Source organism: Melopsittacus undulatus, chromosome 7, assembly GCF_012275295.1.
Source record: "Melopsittacus undulatus isolate bMelUnd1 chromosome 7, bMelUnd1.mat.Z, whole genome shotgun sequence".
In the NCBI taxonomy this organism is placed as follows: Eukaryota; Metazoa; Chordata; class Aves; order Psittaciformes; family Psittaculidae; genus Melopsittacus; species Melopsittacus undulatus.
In genome coordinates this window covers 61145041-61166269 of record NC_047533.1, presented here as the reverse complement: position 1 = coordinate 61166269, position 21229 = coordinate 61145041, and the positions used below count along the sequence as shown (strand labels likewise).

The 21229-nt window shown below is 35.8% G+C and overlaps 1 protein-coding gene across 3 annotated transcripts in view; it reads right to left on the bottom strand.

Moving 5' to 3' along the window:
- The window catches only part of LRBA (LPS responsive beige-like anchor protein), a 395364-nt gene that overhangs the window by 131313 nt on the left and 242822 nt on the right, over positions 1–21229 (bottom strand). For all 3 annotated transcript variants that reach the window (XM_031046772.2, XM_031046774.2, XM_031046773.2), the window contains 2 exons: positions 2352–2469; positions 710–812 (listed from right to left, as the gene is read on the bottom strand). In XM_031046772.2, the coding sequence (XP_030902632.2) occupies positions 710–812; positions 2352–2469 (221 nt within the window). The remainder of the gene's footprint in view (positions 1–709; positions 813–2351; positions 2470–21229) is intronic.

Below are 21229 nucleotides of genomic sequence, written 5' to 3'. Positions count from 1 at the left end.
ACTCCTTAAGGGTTGTTTCTTCTAAAAAATTAGAAATTAATCTACTTAAAATTGTTTTCTAATTTTTAAAATACAAGAGGTAACCAATCCAACTTCTATTTCCAGATTTAGGATCCAAACACACAACCCATCATTGCAATACTAATTTCTCATTATGTAAAATTTGAAAAATTATTTCCAGAGCTAGAAGACAAGTACACCACACTAATCCTTCACATGCCATTCTCCACATCTAGTTTATATTGTTCTATACATCACTACAATATCTTTCTGATGATGAATGATCATTTTCAACTACATTTAAATACTACAGGGAATTTGAGGATGCTACAGTCAAGCTAATATAATTCAACACTGTCATAAAGGCTAATCAGTCCTATAACCTGTCTTAAATCGGTCTTAAATTTTAGTGAGTTGGCAAGAATAAAGAAACCAGTGTTCCTTAAGCAGGGTAAGTTATTGAGTCTCATTGCCAAAAAAAGAAGATATCTTCCCTATTAGTAACAGAAATCACAAAAAAAAATCTCAAGTCCAAAAGTTTTTAAGCTTTTATTATCCAAACACATTGCACATAACAGACAAAAGTGATAGGCTGAGGATGTGCATCTTTTGTAAACTAGTAGGCACAAATGCTTCAAGTTATGTAGGCTGGTTTGACGAAAAAAGAACTCAGAACTGACAGATAAAATTAACTCAAATTGTAAAATACCTGGTCTGGGGTAGTCCAAAGATAGTCCCAATACCGACCCGAGGTAGACAGTTAACCACTTTCTTTACGGTTGCTTGGTCAGGAAAGTTGAACATGACACCCACTGTGAACACAAGAGCAGAAATAAGGCATGATTTTACCCCTTTTATTAAGATTTTCTGGCCCAATAAAATTTAACCCTAAGCTTGGATGTAGAACAGGAAAAAAATTAGACATGTTTCCTTCAGGTTACTATGGACATATTTCTTTATAATTCCCAGAACTATTTTTATTTACCACTTACAAGAGTTTCAACAAAAGTTGTTGCTGCTACAAATCTGACAAGGTCTACATTTGTTTCCCCTTCTGAACAGAAGTTATATCTATATGTACACATCAACTGTCTAGAACTGATTAAAATTTTTCTATATTAGTTGTTTCACACATTTACTAGTTTACTTTCTAGTAAACTAAAATGTGTTTCACACATTTACTAGTTTACTTCGTGTTTTGTTTAAAACTTCAGTGACATGCAATTGCACCTAAAAATCTAAATAACAATCTAATTATGGTATCACCAATGGACACTTATGACTTCAGAGAGTATAACTACAGGCTCCAAAATAGGAAAGTCTTTATGCACATGATTAATATTCTGCGGGATAATATGCACTTCAGATTTGCACAACAGTCTAAGAGATACATGACTGAATACGTAGCAGGCACAGTCAAGATTTGAGAGTATTTTAAGTTCAGACAAAAACTTTTTGATTAGCATACTAACAGCATAAAACACATTATCCTATGCAACATTTACTGATTTCAGGACATTTGACATTGCTATCAAAATGTTTTTACATTTTAAAAGTGTCGTTTTAATACCTACTTTATTTGGTGTCTTTGTACACAGTTTTCAAAATTTATTTTTCGAAATTTCATTATCAGTATAAAAGCACTAAAAGTACCTAAAGAATCATAGTTTAAACTGCAAAAACATCATATAATCTAGTGTAAAATAAACTTTAGGGGATGAATATAGCAGAAGAAAGTTCTCCAAGTCTCAATGCACTATACTTTGAGTGACTTGCCACAATATAAATGTGTGTCTGAAAAAGGAACTGAAAAAAGGGAGGATGAAAATAAGGCTGATAAACAAAGTAAATCCACCTTTATTTCTTACAGTTGCACTAGGGTGTAACTGAAAGAAAGTATTACTAGCAATAAAGCATGAAGATATACCATAGCAGTCATTGGTCTAATTCAGTAGTGAATTTCTTTCATTATGCTGTTCTTGGTGTGTATAGTTAAAAACTATAAACCCTCCAAAGGGACAAAAAATCCCTTTCATGCATAACAGATCAGAGATTCTTAACCAAGAGTTTCTAGAGATTGACAAATAAAACATGTGGATATAAATCAAAGTGAGGCATTGCTAACTCCCAGATATCATGTTTTATCTTAATTTCTCATTGACAAAAACCACAAAACAAAACAAAAAATGAGAAACTAGACTACAGAAATACACTAATTTATATATTGAGACACTTAATCCAAGCCTTTCTGGTATCTACACAAATCCATACCAAAGAAGACATGACTAACAGCCAAACAGAATGCACATAGCCCCAAATCCACACTTGCCATTCCTCTAAACATACGGTACCTCTATTTGCCATGAATATCTCCAGTGCTGTATTTTGCAAAAGATAACGTCGGGAAAAGATAGATCGAATCTCTGAAAAGAGCCATTTTCCATGGAGCCCTTCTGTATACGCCAAAATCTGGTAGAAAGAGGAGAGAATGTTTTAAATATGTTGTTGGTACAGGTAATATCTTGTAAAAGAGAAACTGCTTGACATGGATTTTACCAACGACATGCAAAACTTGCAGCAAAATTAAAATATGCTCAAACTTCAAATCATACTATGAACCTACAATGTTTTTTTGAAGTCCCAGATTCAAATACTCATGTAAAGGATTCTTAAATTTTTCTTTCACTTTTTCCTTTAAAGACAACTGCCTATTTTCCATAACCAAGGCAGTTTCAGAAATATTATAAAATGTTTGGAACTTCAACACAGCATAAAATCATATTCTGAAATCTATTACTTGTGCCATTAGATGTATCTGCACTTCCTTTAGCATTGCAATAACAGGCCTGTAACAAATAAGCAAGAAATAATGTCTTTAAAGAAAAAAAATGTTCCCCAAGTTTATCACTAAGGCAACATTCATTAATTCTGGAACTATAAAGGTTGGCTGTATAAGAGGTTAAGTATCATTTTGTCAGCTAAGGTTAAACACAAACCTGCAAATGAACTCAGCATAATCTCTCTATGGAGTAAGCGGTTGTCAAAGTAACTTGTTACAATTCCTGTCATCCCATCTGACAGACACAGATGCTTAGTCTGCCTTCACAATTCAAACTAATCCCATTTTCAGTCCTCAGCCACTTTGTTTCTTTGTTGCTTCACTTTTTCCTTTTCATTTCAAAGCTTAATTATGTAAGTGTTAAGCAACAGAGAGATTGGACACTTCTCTACCTCAGATTAACAAACCATAAGAGAAGGACAATCTGAGATTTGTCGATTTTAGCAAACACAAAAGCACTTAAAAGAAATCTATCACAGAAAAGGAGATTCAGATATAATCCTAGTCAACATTGCTCTTACTACGATTTCATTTGAGCAATATAGTCTAAATATGATATAAAAAAATGAACAAATGGAGTTCAAGCCTTTAACATAACAAAGACTGTTAATGAACCTAATAATTTGTTTATGGATTTTTAACAAAGGAGGATTTTGCCTTACATGTATTATATGTTCGCAAATAACCTGCATTTTTGTAGCACAGAGAGCAGAAACATCATTATAAAGGCACTACACAATACAGTATGAAACATTGTACCACCTCTGTGAATTAAAAGCAAACACCACTGGCAAACCAAAACCAGAGAGCACAGAAGATCACAATGTACAAAGCAAACCTTTTCCCACACTTTCTTTGTTTTTACCTCTCCCTTATCTTCCCTTCAGTATAAGTGCCACAGGCATTTTCTCCCCAAGACCCATATGCACACAATTAAAGAAAAAAGCTAAAAATGAATAACTATTCCAACACATAATTCTAGAAATGCAGTGAAAGGACCAGAGACTGTCCATGGTTGCTAATCCCTTCTGGAACTGCAGAACTCACAGACTTGGAGCACTCTGACACATTCCATACCACATCCATAACCCATCCACACTAATTGGCAGATTTGTATAATTCTACGGTGCTATTCAAAACCACTGTGGTTGGCTTTTGTTACATGCATAGACAATTCAAACAGAACAGCCTGCTTGTCGCTATCAGTCTGTGCAATGAAAATTCAAACACTTATTACTGTGACTATGTATTATTTTTACCCTGTGGAGCCCGCATTTTTGTGAGGGGAAACCTTGCACACAGCTTCATCAAAATTGGAAGGAAAAGCACCAACCTGAAAATGTCAGAGCAGGTTTACATTGTGCACCTTGTGCAGCCGTGATGAAGTTACTGAATTCAGTACAACGGGATTTATAGCAGAAACTCAAACTGCACTGCAGAAACACTACCAGTCACCACTATAACAATTCTTTAAACTACTCATTAACAGAAGTTATCAGGAGTGAGAAGCAGCTGAGGCCTAGCCGAGCAAGGCCTTCATTTCGAGTTGGAATAGCGTCTGCCTGGTCTGCAGCTTCACTTCAAAGTCTCTGGAGTTCAATTAAAACTGGATTAGGTGGAAACAGACCTTCTTTGGGATACTGCTCTCTGAAACTCCAGGCACACTGACAGCACCCTAGACAGAGGTCTAGCCCGCCAGTGAACCAGTTGCTATGGAAACTGCAGCATTACCACTGCTCCGCACTCATCACACCACCTATAGTAGATAAAAGGTCCAGAAGACAAACACGTTCCTTTCATGTGTGTTACTAAGTATTCCTTACAAAAATCCAATTCAACCTTTTATTCCCCGTCAAATATCTGATTTTATTAATAGAACCTCCTAGGTGCAGAAACTGACTCGTACTTCAAATTAAACTCAGCATTTTTAATCTGGAAAAAGGAGGGGGCTTTGTCCTTTTTTTAAATCAGTTACCACTTCTGATATTATCAGAATTAAAACTTTCAAAAGCTGTTTTTTGCATTTGCCTGTTTTCACCCAGAAGCTACAAACCAGAGAATTCTACTTAAGAATTTAAGAACAACTATTTTCTTCATACTATTGTACAATATGTTGATCTTAAAAATTACTCATTCATTCTGCCTTTTCTCTGTTCTGGGACAACCTGTGGAGCAAAGATTAGTGAGGGTGTACAATCTAGTTTAATCTGGACAAATAGCACCACCTTCCCTATGGGAAACAGTATTTATAGAATTTCAGTTGATTCAATACATCAGATTGAAGTTTAATCTACTGCGCTTATTTCTATGGCATTTATTTCAAAAGATACTGCACCTTACAGGAGGAAAGACAATTTATACAGCTTACCATTCCATTTAAAAATACTTAAAATAAACAAATGAGCCAATTTTAAAGTTCTACGGTTCCAAGAAAATCTCATTAAACAAACTGTTCTGTGATTAGACTTTGGCAACACCAGAGGAACAGACGGCATGACTACACTACTAAGAATAAAAAATTACTTCCACCTTTGCATGAAGTCCGTACTTGACTTCAAGTAACAGAAATGAAGGTCTAACCCTGCAATCAGTCCTCACTCATGCTGCAGGCCCTGCCCCTGCATGGCTGCAATAAACTCCTCGAGAAACTAGCAAGTAAAGAATAGACAGCTTCAGTTTCCACTTCCAGATGATTCTGAAATCAGAGTCACATGAAAACTCAAGCAACAAAGTGATGCTCATGAATTAAGATCATACATAAAAAAGTCTTCTCATATTCACAGTTGCATATCAGCTAATTTCTCAACACTGAAACACTCACTCAGAAGCTATTCTGTCATTTTACGGTTTTGAAAAGAAATGCCCTACCCTACCTTTTCTTCAAAACCCTCCTTCAATGTTGATCGTAAATGAAGTCTCTTGTAAGACTACATGCAACAGTTAACAGACACCAACACTACAGCTGTCTCCTGAATTAGAAGGAATATTTTACTGAAGACTACAACAACATTTTGCTTTACCTTTTAAATAAACCAATCAACTATCGTATATTTTATTGTAGAGAAAAGTACTATTGATCTTGAAAATGTGAATAGAAGTAATTAAGTCTGCAAATGGGTTATGGAACTGAAACAGTAATTGAATAATTATATTACTTTAAAGTGCCAGCCAATTTAACTGCCACAAATAAAAACTAAATAGCTTATTTAAATAGCTGATGCCCATTTTTTTTTCCCTGAGAAAGTTATGACATACCAGACAAAGAAAAAAAAACCACCAAGAAAACCTCAAAACATTTAATTTGCATTAAAATTTGATTGCAGTTTAGAGATAAAATCCATAAATACAGTATTCTAGAGCTTTCTCTGTCATTTGGGGTCATTTTTGTTCAGGAGGCAGAATTACAGCACTTAGAGGCTACAAAACCTGACTCTCAGTTCATAAAGAACCTGGATCTCCACCACAATCTCAGCCCTGCAGCTGAGGCTGTTCAGATCCTACTGTACAGGTACTATTTAGCTCCTAGCTGCAGTATTCACAGTGACAGGGGTCCTTCTCTGTTCTTTGTTTAAATGCGTACAACCAAACTAATAGGGAATTAGATCAGATTATTAATAATTTAAAATATCTAAATGCTCTTAAATAAATCATGGTGCTTATTAGTTTATTTTAGATTTATCAAGAGAACAACACATAAGATGTTAATTTTAAATGTCAGATATTTACACAGCCAGGCAAAGAGCGGTAGTCTCCCATCCAGTCCCTCCTGTGAGCACACACAATCTGCCATGCAATCCTGCTCAGCATTTTCATGGGTGACAAACTCAATTAAACATATTCATTACTTTAATGTTCCACTAGACAGTTTTACCCAGCATTAAAAATAAATAAATAAATAAATAAATACTCTGTGACCTTTGTATCGATCAGAGCAAAATGGCTTATACCTGGGTGTGGGTGGTGAAGGCATTGGGGAAGGGGGTGGTAAAGGACTCTTATGTTTTCTCTTCCAATTACTGGAGGAGATGATAAAACCACAGCAAATGATGTATCAGCTCATTTTATCTTATCGCTTTGGGGCTAGGTGACAATGAAGTTCATATTTCACTGGTTCCCATTGAAGATTGTGAAAATTACTTGCCCTTATGACCTGAAATTTCACTGGAAGACAGAAATTTCTCTTCTGCAAAGTAATGCAATTTTTCAGATGTCAACCTTTAGCCCAGCTTTAAAAATTAATTTCATTTATATTAACCAATGATATTGATATTTTCACAGAATGCTCTTTGATACATGAACCACCAACTAGCAAATTGATGTGCTCTAGAAGGATAAAATTATTTTATTGGAAGCTGCTGGGGACAGACAAATTTACCACAGACTGAAATTCCTACTTCACAGTATACTATTTATACCAGTCTTCACATACCTTAAGGCCTCTGGACCTGTTAAGAGTTTAACCTTTAGTAAGGACTCAGTTTTGTTTCTAGATCTATTCAGTTTTGAAATAATTCCTACATACACGATATAAAAACAAAACAGCATTTGTTTGGAAATTAATAAAGTCTGTCAGAGACCACAGATCAGTACATATGTGATGACATGAAAAATACTTCCCAGATGATTAAAATAGAGGAATGCATAACTATGTTTTCTCTCTGTCGCCTGACACTAAAGATACATTTCAAAATGAAAAAAGCATGCAACACAGATTTCTGAGAGTGGTCTTCTACTAACTACAGAGAACCTGATTGTCAAGATCTAACTGGGAAAAAAAACATTATTAGGGGACCCTGTATTCAGAACTTTTCTGACTTGACAATATGATTCTAAACACCTCACACGGACTAATAAATCTGTGAACAATGTTAGTAAAGTTAGTACCAACTATCTTACTCTTTTCTACTGCATCCAGTATTTCACTTTTTTCCCCCTTTTGATTAACCCTGCTGACGCTTAGAGGGCAGAAGCTCCTTCTCATTGGCAGACAACATTTAATCAACTCAAATACAATATCTGATTCCTAAAGATAGGTGTGCAAGTTAAAATATGCAGCCTAGAATGCGGAAGTTCAAAAAAAGAAAATGAATACAGGTTTGGGTGGCTGTCCAAGTCCTGCAAGTTTAAGGATGTAAAGTTATGCCTTTCTTGGGAAAGTAAGACAGCACACTTAATTATGATAAAGAGGATCCAGAATTGCATGAATTCACAGATTCTTGTAGGAGTTGACTGATGTCTTGATTCAGTGAGCCTGTTACATTCTGATTTAGAACTTGGCATGATCTGGTCATCAAGAGATAGATACAAAAGGCTCATCCAGCTGTTTACATCATCTGGAACAGTCTGCCATCAAGAATCAACCGTAACAATTTACAAATGATTCCGCTTCCACCTCCTGAAACAGCAGTTATTTAAGCTTGTGTGTCTATCCTCAGTATCACTAACTGGAGAGCAGGCTAGGTAAACAGTGATCAACGAGTTTTTCATTGACATGTGTGAAACAAATTGATAGTCTCAGTGTGTTTCCAATAAACATGCATGCAAGTTATAGTTATCTATTACTGAGATTCAAAATACTGCAAACAAAGAATCAGAAATAATTTATTACCAAGACTACCAAGGGCAGCCCTTCTAAAGCAATCTCCGTAACAAATCTCAGACACACTACAAAAGCAGTGTGGCTACCAACCCAGCCTGCAAACCATGCACTCCAGAAATGTCAATACAACACCTGCAAGCAGCAAAAAGACACATAAGAATACATACATTTATGACACCAAGGCTTTTATGTAATATAAAAGCTCTCTAGCCAATCATCCTCTTTGCATTTGCCTCAGGTTTGTTGGTTGTTTTTTTTTATTCGTAATACACTTGCAATACAGAGTTGCAAAAAAAACATCACACACATTATTAGGTCATATGATGATCACCAAGAAAAAAGTGTATGCATTAACCAGGAAGTTCATTGCTCAAACATTTATTTATGTATTTATTTATTTATGTATTTATAGCAGTGTTTAGAATCCATACACATAAAGAATGAACGGTGACAACTTCTACTCTGTTGGGGTTACCTGTTTCTAGTATTCTGCTGTAGCATTGTTAATACCTACACAGACTTCCTATATCTAGTAAGTAAAAAGATAAAAACAACAAATCATAACTAAGGTATCTTCTAATCATACAGAAATAACCCAGAGCAGTCATAAGCATAAATCGTGCAAAGGATCCTCTGAGCTGTGCATTGTGCCTTGCACACTGAAGTGTGAATTATGTTTATGTCACATGTGAGCAAGTCTGTAGGGATCTAGATTTGCTTATCATCTTTCTTAGCTTATCTAAGATTGAAGATGCTCTTATGAAAGTGCAATGGTACACATGTAGAGTCACATGTGCTTATATACTTGCACATATTAAAATATGAGTGAGATACTACACAAAAACATAACATATAGGTATGTGCAGTAGGTAAACAGAGTATTTCGTTAATTTTTTCCTTCATTAGATCTTAAATTTTAAAATTTGGAGCATGCTTTCAATCTATTCTAATTAATAAGTACAATTCTGGCTAGTCTTGATGTCCACACAGATTGACAGATTCCATAACCCCTTTGTGAACTGCATTAAATTATACAACTTCATGATTTCATGTGTCAATGAATTCCATCAGTTAAAGATACACAGTGTAAATACTAAAAAATCTGGTTTTGTTGATTTCATCTGGTATACACTGAAAAAACTACAATACCTGCAGAAGTTCAAGAACAGATCTTAAGTGCCACTGAGCAAAATTCCATTAAATGACTTCTCACTGTATAGAAGCCGTGAAAGAAGCTGACCACTAAGTCATGGGATTTGGATCAAAAATTATTAAATAAAGTATTATTAATACTAAGCATTTGTAGTAATGAATGATGCAATGGTTCATCCCATGCCTGCTACCCTACATGAGACAGAATTTTGGAAAATAGGTGGGGAAAATCCGTTTGCATTTACCTATGCAACTGAGGAGCAGGTATCCAGACCTCTCAAAAGAATTCCACACAACTTTCTTATTTTAGTGCTAACAACATACCTTTGTATAAGCACAAATGTTGCTACCTCATTATTTAGCACTTTTATTAATACAGAAAACCAGAAGACAAAGAACAGGAATCTTTAGATGCTCCAAATTTTGTCTTTGTGAAAAGTGACCATTTAATTTGTCTTCCTGTCTCCTTGTGAGTCAACAAAAAAGGAAATAAAAACTTGAATTATGATCATCTGAAAGACATCATGACAAATATTTCATTATTGGAAATGAGGTTATAAAACAAAAACTCTTTTAAAACTTAGCCTCAAAGATTTTTAGTATACTCCCTCGCACTAAGTATTATCATTAAGCATAAACCAGATGTATATTTTTGAGATGATAATTATGACCATGACCCAAATTTTGCCAATGTAATTAAAACATAATTGTATAGAAAGGTTCGTGATAGCAGTAAAAAAGCACAGGACTCATTCAGCTGCAGTTTATGAGGATGTTTGTATCTGAACCTGGGTGTTTGTATCTGAAATAAATGAGTTTAAAATACCAGCAAGGACTGTTTTTAACCATTCTGTGTCTGAATTCTCCAGTACAGGATAACTTTGAAGGATCTCAAGAGCAGTTTTCTTCCTGGAAAGATTTTATGCAACTAAAAGTACCATTTTTTTTTTTGTTCCTGGTATAAGAAAACTGAATCAAAATTAAAGAAAGCAAATGGTAAAGATTCAGCCTCATCATCTATGATTAATCGCTCATGCTGACATCAGTTTTGAGCTTTTCAGTCAGTTTTTCAGACAGTCAAAACCGATTTGTGGGAATTACTGTCTTCTTATTCTCCCTTGCACCATCAGACCTGAGTCTCTTTGGACAGGCCCCTCTTTTTATTATTCTGAGGAAAAAAACAATATTTTTCCTTGTATATCAGAAGCATCTTCCAATATTTGTCAAACTGGTAACAATTACAGTTACAGCACTTAGCAAAGGACTTTGGCCCTTTCCAATTTTTAACAGCATATGCTGTTGTGCTTTGCTCATCTTACTTCATTAATGGCTCAAATCTATGCCATAATATTGTAACACTATTGCAATAAAAAACCTCTCTAAATTATTTAAGGGATCTCAAGCAAGCCAAATTTTCTCTTGTTTAAAAGATGAAAGTACCTGAGAAAGTCAGAAAAGGCATCAAGCACAGGGTTTTTTTTCTATGACAAGATACTATCATGCTGTGGGTTGTTCTGGATTTTTTTTAAGTTCCAAATTCTGGTTGGTCCCTCTTCTTTTAGAAAATGCTTAGTGCAGAAAAGCCTTGGAGATAATCTTTATCAGACTATGTTTGTTGATTTCTATGAGGTACAGTCTGAAAACTGGCACAACTGCCAGACTAATGACACATAGCAGTTCATATCCGCAGCAGTATAACTAGATATGGTGAAAGATAATATACAGGAGTGCGTGTCTCAAAAGCAGCGCACAGAAAACAATGTAAAAACCATCTTCGTTTTGTTTTCTCTTATTTAGCCTTTTGACTTTTTCTTTAGAAAAAATAAGGTTCACATTTGCTGCAAATGTCTCTTCAAATTCCTATTTTGAACCCTGAAAGAGAAAACTCATTTTAGATTTGTTAGATTCCCACTGCTGTGCCCTGCCCCTGCCTATTTCACCACTTTCAGGACACGACTTCTCCCACAGGCTGCTTCTCTATGTATCCAGCCAGAACACGTGCAAGTGGAAGCAGCAACTAAAACCAAGAAAGAAGGGACCTAATGCACCTGCAATATTGGCAGTTATCCAGCATCTGCCATTTTCAGTGATCTCGCAGAAGATGGTTGAGGAGAAGAAAGCAAATGGGCAATGAAAAATAAAGTTTCAATGCCAAAAGGAAGGTTGATTTTGGTTTTTATATTTTTTTAATTGATGGCCTGTAAACTGACCTTCATATCCCTTCATCAGAAACAAAACAAAAACAAAAGCCACCCCCACACATCTGGCAGGAAGCTAGAGTACCAGTCATCATGAAAGACTGCATCTGATCAGCTCATTAATGGGAACCAAGCCCATACATAGAAGAACAGATGTGCTTCTTGAAGGTAAAGAGAAAAGTCAGACTCCAGAGCTGCCAATCCAGCAGTTTACATTAAAAGATCCTGTGCTATGTTTTATGACAGATATGGCACAGAAGGTGCAGCCTGCAAAGGGATGGGAATGTAAAAAATGGCTTAATGCCACCTTTGTGTTGCACAGACTGTAGAATGCTGCAGGAACCAAATCCCCTTTGAGTAAACTGGAGCAGCTGCAGGGGCTGCTGTGTAATTACATGCATTTGCCTTACTGGTGGCTGCCCCATAGCCAAGGACTGCATTAGTAGATAATGCTACAGGAATTCTTCCTCCTGCTCTTAGAATCTGGGACAGGAGATAGCACAGTGCTGCTAGTAAACCCTCCACTGCAAAAACGCTTCTCCACTCACAGCTAGTTCATTTACTGTAAACCAAAACAGAGTACAGGTATGATAGCAACATAGAGAAATTGTTCCTAATTATCAAACGATATGTCCTTTGCACTTATTTTAATCAAGACACACGTGTATACCTCATATTCTGTATCTGTATTCTGACATTTATCTTCTATTCCTGCAAAACCAGATTAATTTCTCAAGTAAAGTATCTGACTAAAATCATTCAGTGACAAAGGTTTTGCTATGACCTGACATTGCAAGGGAGAACCAATTCTTTTCAGATCACCCATAGAAATAATTTGACCCATTAAAACTTATCACGTGTTTGTAAAGAACAAAAAGCAATGTGAAAAGGAGGTTTTATACAATAACTGCTGCTTTACATCTTAGAAAATGGTAAAATAATTTAAAATCAGCTTCAAAGCATTCCTGCAAGTACAGACCCTTTTCCAAGGTTAAGCAAGCCATGGACATAGCTAATGTGAGGTCTACAACCACATCTAGGATTCTAGGATAATAGAACTAGAACATAACCCTAATTTCAGTTAAAAATGCAATAGAAAATTAAACTTCATTTCTAGTCCAAATGATGGATAAGAAAGGCTTGGAAATGTGATTCAAGTGTAACAGATACACAGACAGCAGTCTGGGGACAGCAGAACAATTGATCCAACAACATGATTTGCTTTGCCATTCCCCCTGGAGTATTAAATCTAAAACTTGCTACTCCTGAGGGCCCAATAAAAAATAAGCCTATCAAAGAATTCTGCAGATGACAGGAGGAGAGAGGGCAGTAAGTCTATGTGAAAATATCAACTCTTGTGAAGAACTGTAATCTGGGATGTGTTATGCATTTATCTTACAAATCCACAGTGCTGTTTTGCACAACTGGAAGTTTTCCTAAGAGCCAGAAAAAGTCATGTTTAATGTAGGAGTATTTACAAAGTATCAGGTTTCAGCCAATATGTACAGTGTTTCATAAAGTCAAAATAGGGAAAAGTATTTTAAACTGCTCTTTTAGACAAACCTAACCTCATAGCAATATCCTATCTATCCTGCTCAAAGTGCAGCCAAGAACTAACAGGTTTCTGAGCAAATGCAACAATTTATCCTGCTCATGTATATTTCATTTACAAAACTAACTTAAGGCAGCACTTTCATAGGCAACTCTTACCAAGTAAATTAACCACATTTGAAGGGATTATGTCAGAGCCCTTCTTAAATCTTTTAATTGGAGAAAAAAGCCCTAACTGCTTAAAATTAGAAGAATATTGAGGGCAAAAGAAAAAAAGTTTTGCAGAGGCATTTTCAGTCCTGAAGTGATTCAGTTTGTAACCCAAGGTTCTCTTGTGGAAAAGAAAAAAAAAGGTGTAGTTTAAGACAGAAGACCTACCTTTAGGTTAGCTTTCTTTATGAGTAACTGTAGCTGGTGTGCTTACAATACTGACAATTTAGGATCTGGCATTAGTGAAATCAAAAATACCTGTCATCAATTCTTTACATAACACACCAGCAATATAGATACTCAAGTAGGTTAATAATTGCAAGATACATGTCAGAGGAAAGAAGCATTGCATTTGAGATCTGAAGTATAAAAATATCACACCCTGCAAGCAGGAATAAACTTACAGCTAATTTCTAATTTTAGAGATAGCACATTGTCTCTAAAATACAATCAAGTTTCAACTCAAGGAGTTGGAAGTTGAAACCTTGTAGAGTTTACTGGCTGAGCACTTATTACAGCACAAAGAAAGCATTCCTTACCTTTTTCTTGAGTGCATAAAAATTAGCTACTGAAACGACTAGCATGCAAAACTTGAGGCAGTAGCACAGACTAAATGTAACTCATGCAGACGCATCTAAGAGTATTCCACTAGTGAAAAACTGATAAATGGATGAACAAAACATTATCCCTGCTTGATTTGTCAAGTTGCATTTGTTTGTCCTCGTTTATTGATTATACAGTCCTTTTAAAATATGGATTTTAAATGAAAAATCTGCTTATCAACTTTAATTTGTTGTATTAATTGTTGAAGCTTCAAAAACACAGTAGCATAAAAGGCCTACCAAAAAATAGCTAGAACTGGCAAATATCTGCTTCTCAGCATTCCATACAAACAAAATGTCGGTGTTGATAAAATCCACTTTTTAAAACATGTATCCTTGCAAATCTTAAGTACTGTCATCTCATCTCCCTGTTGGAGTTTGATTGATTACGCCTTTTCCTTATGTTCATTAATCTCATCACCTTATCTTTTACACCACTTCATTTTAGCAGAAAGGCAATAATAAAACCCTCATCCATTATCCTTTTACGCATCTAGTCAAGTGGAAATGGTTAATAACATGCTACAAATTGAACTTCAATCACCTCATTTTCTCCTTTGTCGAATGCACATTAAAGTATATTCCAAAAGTGCAATTTGTTTTACAGGGGAATTTGTATTATATTGCTACAGACAACTAAAATTAAGTGTTTCTCAGTTTGGTTATTAAATATATCCAACTGTCCTTTTATCTCTGATACTAAAACATTAACTCATTTTATTAGGGTGCAATAATACAAAAGCCTTATCTCCCAGAACACAGGGACATCTAGTCTGCCTAATAGTAAGTGTTACACAATGGGTCATTTATCTTTTCTTTTTTTTTTTTTAATATGCTTCTGATAGTTTATGAATCAGTACATTATTGCAGATGAAATGGCTCTCCATTTAAGAAAAGTTAATTTGTTTACATGCAGGCTTATCTTCAAATGCAAGCCCCATTAGAGAAGCGGTCTGTAACTGTCAGAGCGAGTGAAGAGGGAAAATAAGGGGATGTAGAAAAATCTAGAGCCCAGCAATTCAACTCTGATCACCAGTTTCCTATTTGAATATTAACTGTGTTCCACACGTACTTTGCAATTATTCTATGATCCTAAAATGATTCAACAGAAACAGTAATTGAAATAAGAGTCCCAGAACTTGTTTTTGCAAACTTTCCTCACCATGCCAAATACAGGTGTATCTTAGTAAATTGAAATGAAGGATATTAAAATAAAAAAAAGTTCACAATGAGATGTATTTGGAGTTGTTTCTTCCAAAAATAAAAGGGAAAAGGGTGGGTGAAATTCTAGCTCTATTTAATTCAGTGACAGTAATCCCCTTCATAGAAAGGAAGCAAAATTTTACCCTCTGTTTCCGTATCCACCTGGAAAATTGCACTTTGGTCATTGTCGCACTGAAACAACTAGCTTGACTAGCTCACCAATAAAACTGCGTACCAGAATGAACACATATAACCAAAAATGCTGTGCAACTATTACAGTAACAGGTATTTTCCCATGCTCTGTCTCATCTCAATTCTACAGCAACATAGTGTTAAGCTTCTAAGAAGCCTGAGCACATCAAAGTTCCCACCTTTATTCAAAGTTTGAATTACAGAGATGGTTATGTTTACTACTATAAACACTTGCAATAGTGTATATACACTAATGCACTAATGATTTAAAAAATTAAGTAATGACTCTCTTTTTACATTAAAGCTAAGCAAAAGGCAAACACACAGCTCCAATTAACTTAGAAGATGTAAAACCACTTTTACACTTCCCTCTGTGGTCTAACTTTCTTCCAAATCTGTTGTTCATGAAAAGTTTTGCTTATTTCCCAAGCCATTAAAACTGTATTTCCTCTCCCCTGCTCTATCACCTCCCATTCAACCTGCAGTTTCACAAGCATTTTTGCAGGTGGCTGCCCAGCTCATGTTGTACCTCTTCTCATCCCTCCCCAGTCATTTTCTGCTGTTCCCCCAAACTCCATGTTCTAACAGTAGTATGTTTGAAGCCATAATGTAAGCTGGAGTTCAATAAGTGATTCAGATAGAAAGTAGCCTAGGGTGAAGAGAAAGAAAACAATGAAAGGAGTAAGGAGATGATCAGAATGGTTTTAGTCTGACTCATTTCCCCCCCTCAAAACAACCACAAAACAATTTCCCAGGAACACCTGTGGAAGAGAGAGGAACAAGGTAACATGATGGCACCTGGCGACTGCTTAAGCCAGTACCATCACTGAAAGGAATGCTTCTAAAACTTCGGTTCAGTAAAATCTTGACTCCAGTCAGAAAAGCCTCTACATATGATTAGTTTGGTTTTCAGTCATGCACCTCTCTAGTGACTTCCACCATTTCTCTTTGTTAAAGACACTCACTAATATCTGAAGCTCTGCTATGCATCTTTACAAACTGTCCTAAGCACTCCTGCAATGCCATGCCTCTAAAAGCTTCAACAGTTTGCTGACCTAGATAGCTGCTGGTTTCATAATGAAAACTTTGTCTTTGGACTTTGAAAATGTCCTGTTTCTTCTTCAGTTAGTACATAACTATCTGTTGCATCTGTTCTGCATTCAGAGAGAATGATCTCTGGCCAGCCTTCATAAACTATGGTTATCCAATACTGCCACAGTCCATGACTAGGTTTGTACTGCATACTGCTAATACAAAAAAGTATTCTGCTTCTTCACACTGCTCTTGTTTGTGACACATTCAGCCTCAGAATAAGCAAATTCAATTCTTACTGAAAAAAATAATTTGACCATTCAAGAATTTAGGCTTGTTTCTCTTACAAATTTTGAAGTATTCAACTACTTTTTGAGCTACCCCAAGCTACATCTAATCTGTTCATTGCCAAGTCACTGAATTGGACCAAAAACATTACTTGATAAAACCTGCATGCTTTCCTAGTTTCACATATGAAGACCAAAACTGTAGCTGGCATCCAAAACTCACATTTCAGCATGACTTACACACAGTCAGGGCTTCCAGGTAGCACCTTAAAATATCAGAAGCATATCAACATAAATTTTAAAAGTACAAATTTCTAGACATAGAATTTGACTTAAATCATCAACTGATTTCTGATTTTCATTTTGACTGTTTTTCTGAAAGCTAACCTTCAGAAAACCACTTTGAGTATCCTCTCTTAATAACACCTCCCTCCTCTGAATGTGTAACTGAAGAGGTTTTATACTTGTTTCTTTTTGTTATTTAACTTACATTAAAACAGATGTTTCAGAGAGCCTTTTAGGTTCTTTATGAGAAAGTCTAGTACCCAAGTGAAATAAATAGGGAATCAGAGCAAGCTATAAACTTAAGAGGCTAAATCTAAATGCCTTCTATACTTTACAGATAAAGGTGCAAGTTTATACAATGTGAGTTCAACCCTTCCGCTGACACGACACTTTTGCAAAATGTAAATCACTGATGCTATAGTACTTGAATGAGGCAATTTAGTGCAGAAATAAATGAACAACTGAATACTAAGCAAGTCAACATAAGTCTTGATTCTAGTCTCTAACCACCATTCCTGTACCACATAACATGTCATCATCCATAAGTAAATGAGTTAATCAATTTAATGAGGATTCAGACAAATCGGCTGCCTAATGAGCACTCAAACTGATGTGGCAAGGGTTATGCTCCAGTGCTGACAAAATCAGTTTGATGAAACTGTGACAAAAGCAGCAAAGCACTATTCCTTCAGCACATTTTCCTGCATCTTATTAACATGACATTATAATCACTATTTGCAAACTGTATACGGAAACCATTTATCGTGTAATTCATGTAAACATATGCTTTATCTACTCTTCTTTCCAGCAAACCTGCATATATTGCTTGGATTCAGTTTAGTAATTATTCAGTTCTTTTTGAAAACGACATTCAGATAGAGTTGTTTAAAGTAATTTAGATTGACTACGCCAAGAGAATTTCCAGAGACACTGCATTGCATGATTTTGCATTTTATGAACATGCCATTTGGCAATAAATATAAAACAACCTGATGAAAATAAATCAAAATATTCTGCAACTTTGCAAGCAGTTCAGGAAATTAACATTGGAATCTCTTGGAAAGCAAAAAGAAAAAAATCTAACTCCAGCTTTTAGATGAATGGTAATGAATGCTCTTATTCTGACTTCTCAACTCCATAATGCTAAGATGCAAAAATCACAGGCCAAGGAAAGAAAAGAACCTCACTAGCGTCATAACTACTTTATCAAAAATCTTTAAACAGGGCTCCTTCAAGAATTTTCTATCACTACTAACTGGTTACGTCTAGGTTCAAAATGCAGAGCCAGGAAGTGTTCATAAAACTTGAACATAAGACATAAAATAATTAGAAATGGAATTCTGACAAGTAAAACAAACAAAAAAAAACCCCACCATAATAAAAAGTAAAACTTAACTCTTGCTTTCCAAGTATTATCTGTCTAGAAGACTTTCTACAGGGAAGGAAAAACACCTCTTTATGCACAGGGTTGTTTAAATGCAAGAGATACAAAGGTATATCAGAAAAGTTTTTACGTGTAACAGCCATAATTGAAAGCAGTTTCCAAATAGCACTGGAGTAGCTGAAGCCATACAAATCATACAACCCTGCACTAGGGTTACAAGAATAAATTTCTGAATATTTTCATAGACCCAGCAATAACTTAATATTTATACCCTAATGATTTCCACCAGAAGAAAGTCTCACACCTGTAATACCTGACTGATATCCTATAAGCACTATGATGGTTGGGGAAGAAATGGTATAAGTCACAACTTTTGCCCAGGAACATGGGATGGAGCAGCCTTCAAAATTCAGCACAAAGTTAAGAAACAACTGACTTTTACATAAGGACACACAACTTCATGTATCAATGAAACCACATTCTCTGGAGTAGGAAACTTAGGCTTTGGGATCTGTGTTTGAAAAGCAATCCAGAGACAATGTAAATGATATTGCCTCCCACATACATAGAAGTATGTCAAACTGCCAAAAGAGTAATTAAGAACATTCCCAGAAGAAGAAAAACATATGTGTATTTTTAACAAAAAACCACATAAGTATTACATTAAAACAACAGTAGAAATCAGTGGCAGTTGACAATACTAACTGGTATATCCTCATACTATTTTAACACCCGACACTCTCCCCAAAGGACAGCATTCTTGACAGCACGACAACTTCAGTGTGAAATGCTGAACTCCTGTGACTCTTCTCGCAGCACACTCCGTATACAATCCCAATCTATCTAAAAGTTCTCAATTAAAATCCTAATTTACCTGTTACCATTCACTTGAGGTCAGAGTCTATGGCTATGGCTCCACAGCAAGTGGTTGCCACTAGGACAGTCTGGCCTGCTCCAAACTGTATGGTCTCACTGCCTCCCTTCTCCTGCTACTAATATTCTTGTGGGTCTAGAGGTAGCTGGCACAGGGAATCACCCTTGTAAAAATCCAGGGAAGAAAAGGTAGTCTCCTGTTGGGTCCGATCCCCACCTTCACTCATCAGGTGAGTGCTGCTGATGGTACAGGGTGGGGGGAAAGGACTAAGCAGCCACAAACTGGGTCCAGCAGTTCTTTCTGTGCCAGATCCCAGTTTCAGGGATCCTTAAAAACTTTTGTGCCTCCCAGAATATCCTGTCATGCAATTCTACAGGTGTTTTTCCGGCATCGTTTCTGCTGCTGGCTATATGAACATGCAACAGAAGAAACAACCAGGGTTGAACATAACTCCATAATAATTTCCAAAAAACACCCAACTGTAAAGATTCATAACTTTGTGATATAAAAATACCCCAAATTAGACAGATTCTAATGTCATAAAATTTGTACTGTAACATAACTGTGTTCTTTAGTGTCAAATCAAATGTGAGTGGCAAATCCCAGTGCCTCTGTATTGTCTGTTTTTTACAAAATGTTTACATCTACCAAAGTAGATAACTTCTGTAATGCTATAAGCAGAGAGCATCCATGATTTCATCATAAGGCTACCTTTGGGTGCAATACTAATTTTACAGTAATTCCAGTGCTGTGGCTGTGAAGAAGGGCAAATAAATTGGAGTATAAAACGTATACAAGATTGGGAAATTAATATTGAATACAGAGTACCAAGTAGGTACTCAGGTTTTTGCAGAATTTAAAGGGAAAAAGAATAGATTCATTAGCCTTATTTTCATGCTTAAAAAAAAGATGTTCACCTTAATCTAACAGAGCTTGCTAAATTATCATATTGTAGTAGCCTGTCCAGTACTTTTTATGCAAATGCCACCATTCCACTTAATTACAAACACAATTAAAACACTGGGAAGAAATTAACAAAACAACAAAACCAACCAACCAAACCCGAACCCATATTCTTTAAATGTTAGATTCATATGTAGCCCTGTAACAATTCAAACATGTAAATGCCCCGCTGTACTTAATTTTTTTGGCCATGAACATTATATATCATTACACCCAAGAAAAACTAAAAACTTATGCTGGCACAGTGACTCCTACTTGTACTTACACAAAAAGTGCTAATTTATCAAAAAATTCCACAGCAGTTTTCTGTCTGCAGCAAATGGATATGACTGCAATTTGCTGAAAAGTCGTTAATATTTCCCAAATCTCAGTTATTCAAATATTTCAGCTACACTCCCCTCCCCCCCCCGAGAGATTTTGTGATGACTTTTAATTTTAATTACACTTCAACAGCCTTAACTATAAGAGGAAAAGCACAAAGATGACACAGACATTTTACATGTGGTGTTGGCAAAAAACTTTGTCTCACAACAAAACCAAATGAGACTTCTGTCTTAATTCCACAATACCAAAAGGAAGTTTTCAAAATCAAAAGCCCCCTGAATGCTTAATTCAAGAAAAGTTACCTTCCTTCTCCTTAAACGATATACTCTTAATGACGTGAATTTCCTTTTCCCAATTAAGGGTTCTCAGTGAAAGATCTGTAAAGGCTGCTGCTTTATATACAATTAACAGTCAAACTGTAACACAAATTACATGTCATCCTTATCAGAGTTTACACATTGAACTCCTGTATCTGTTGCCAGCAGGCAGCCCCCTCTATCTAGGGAATATCACCATGGATTTGTTCAGTGCCTC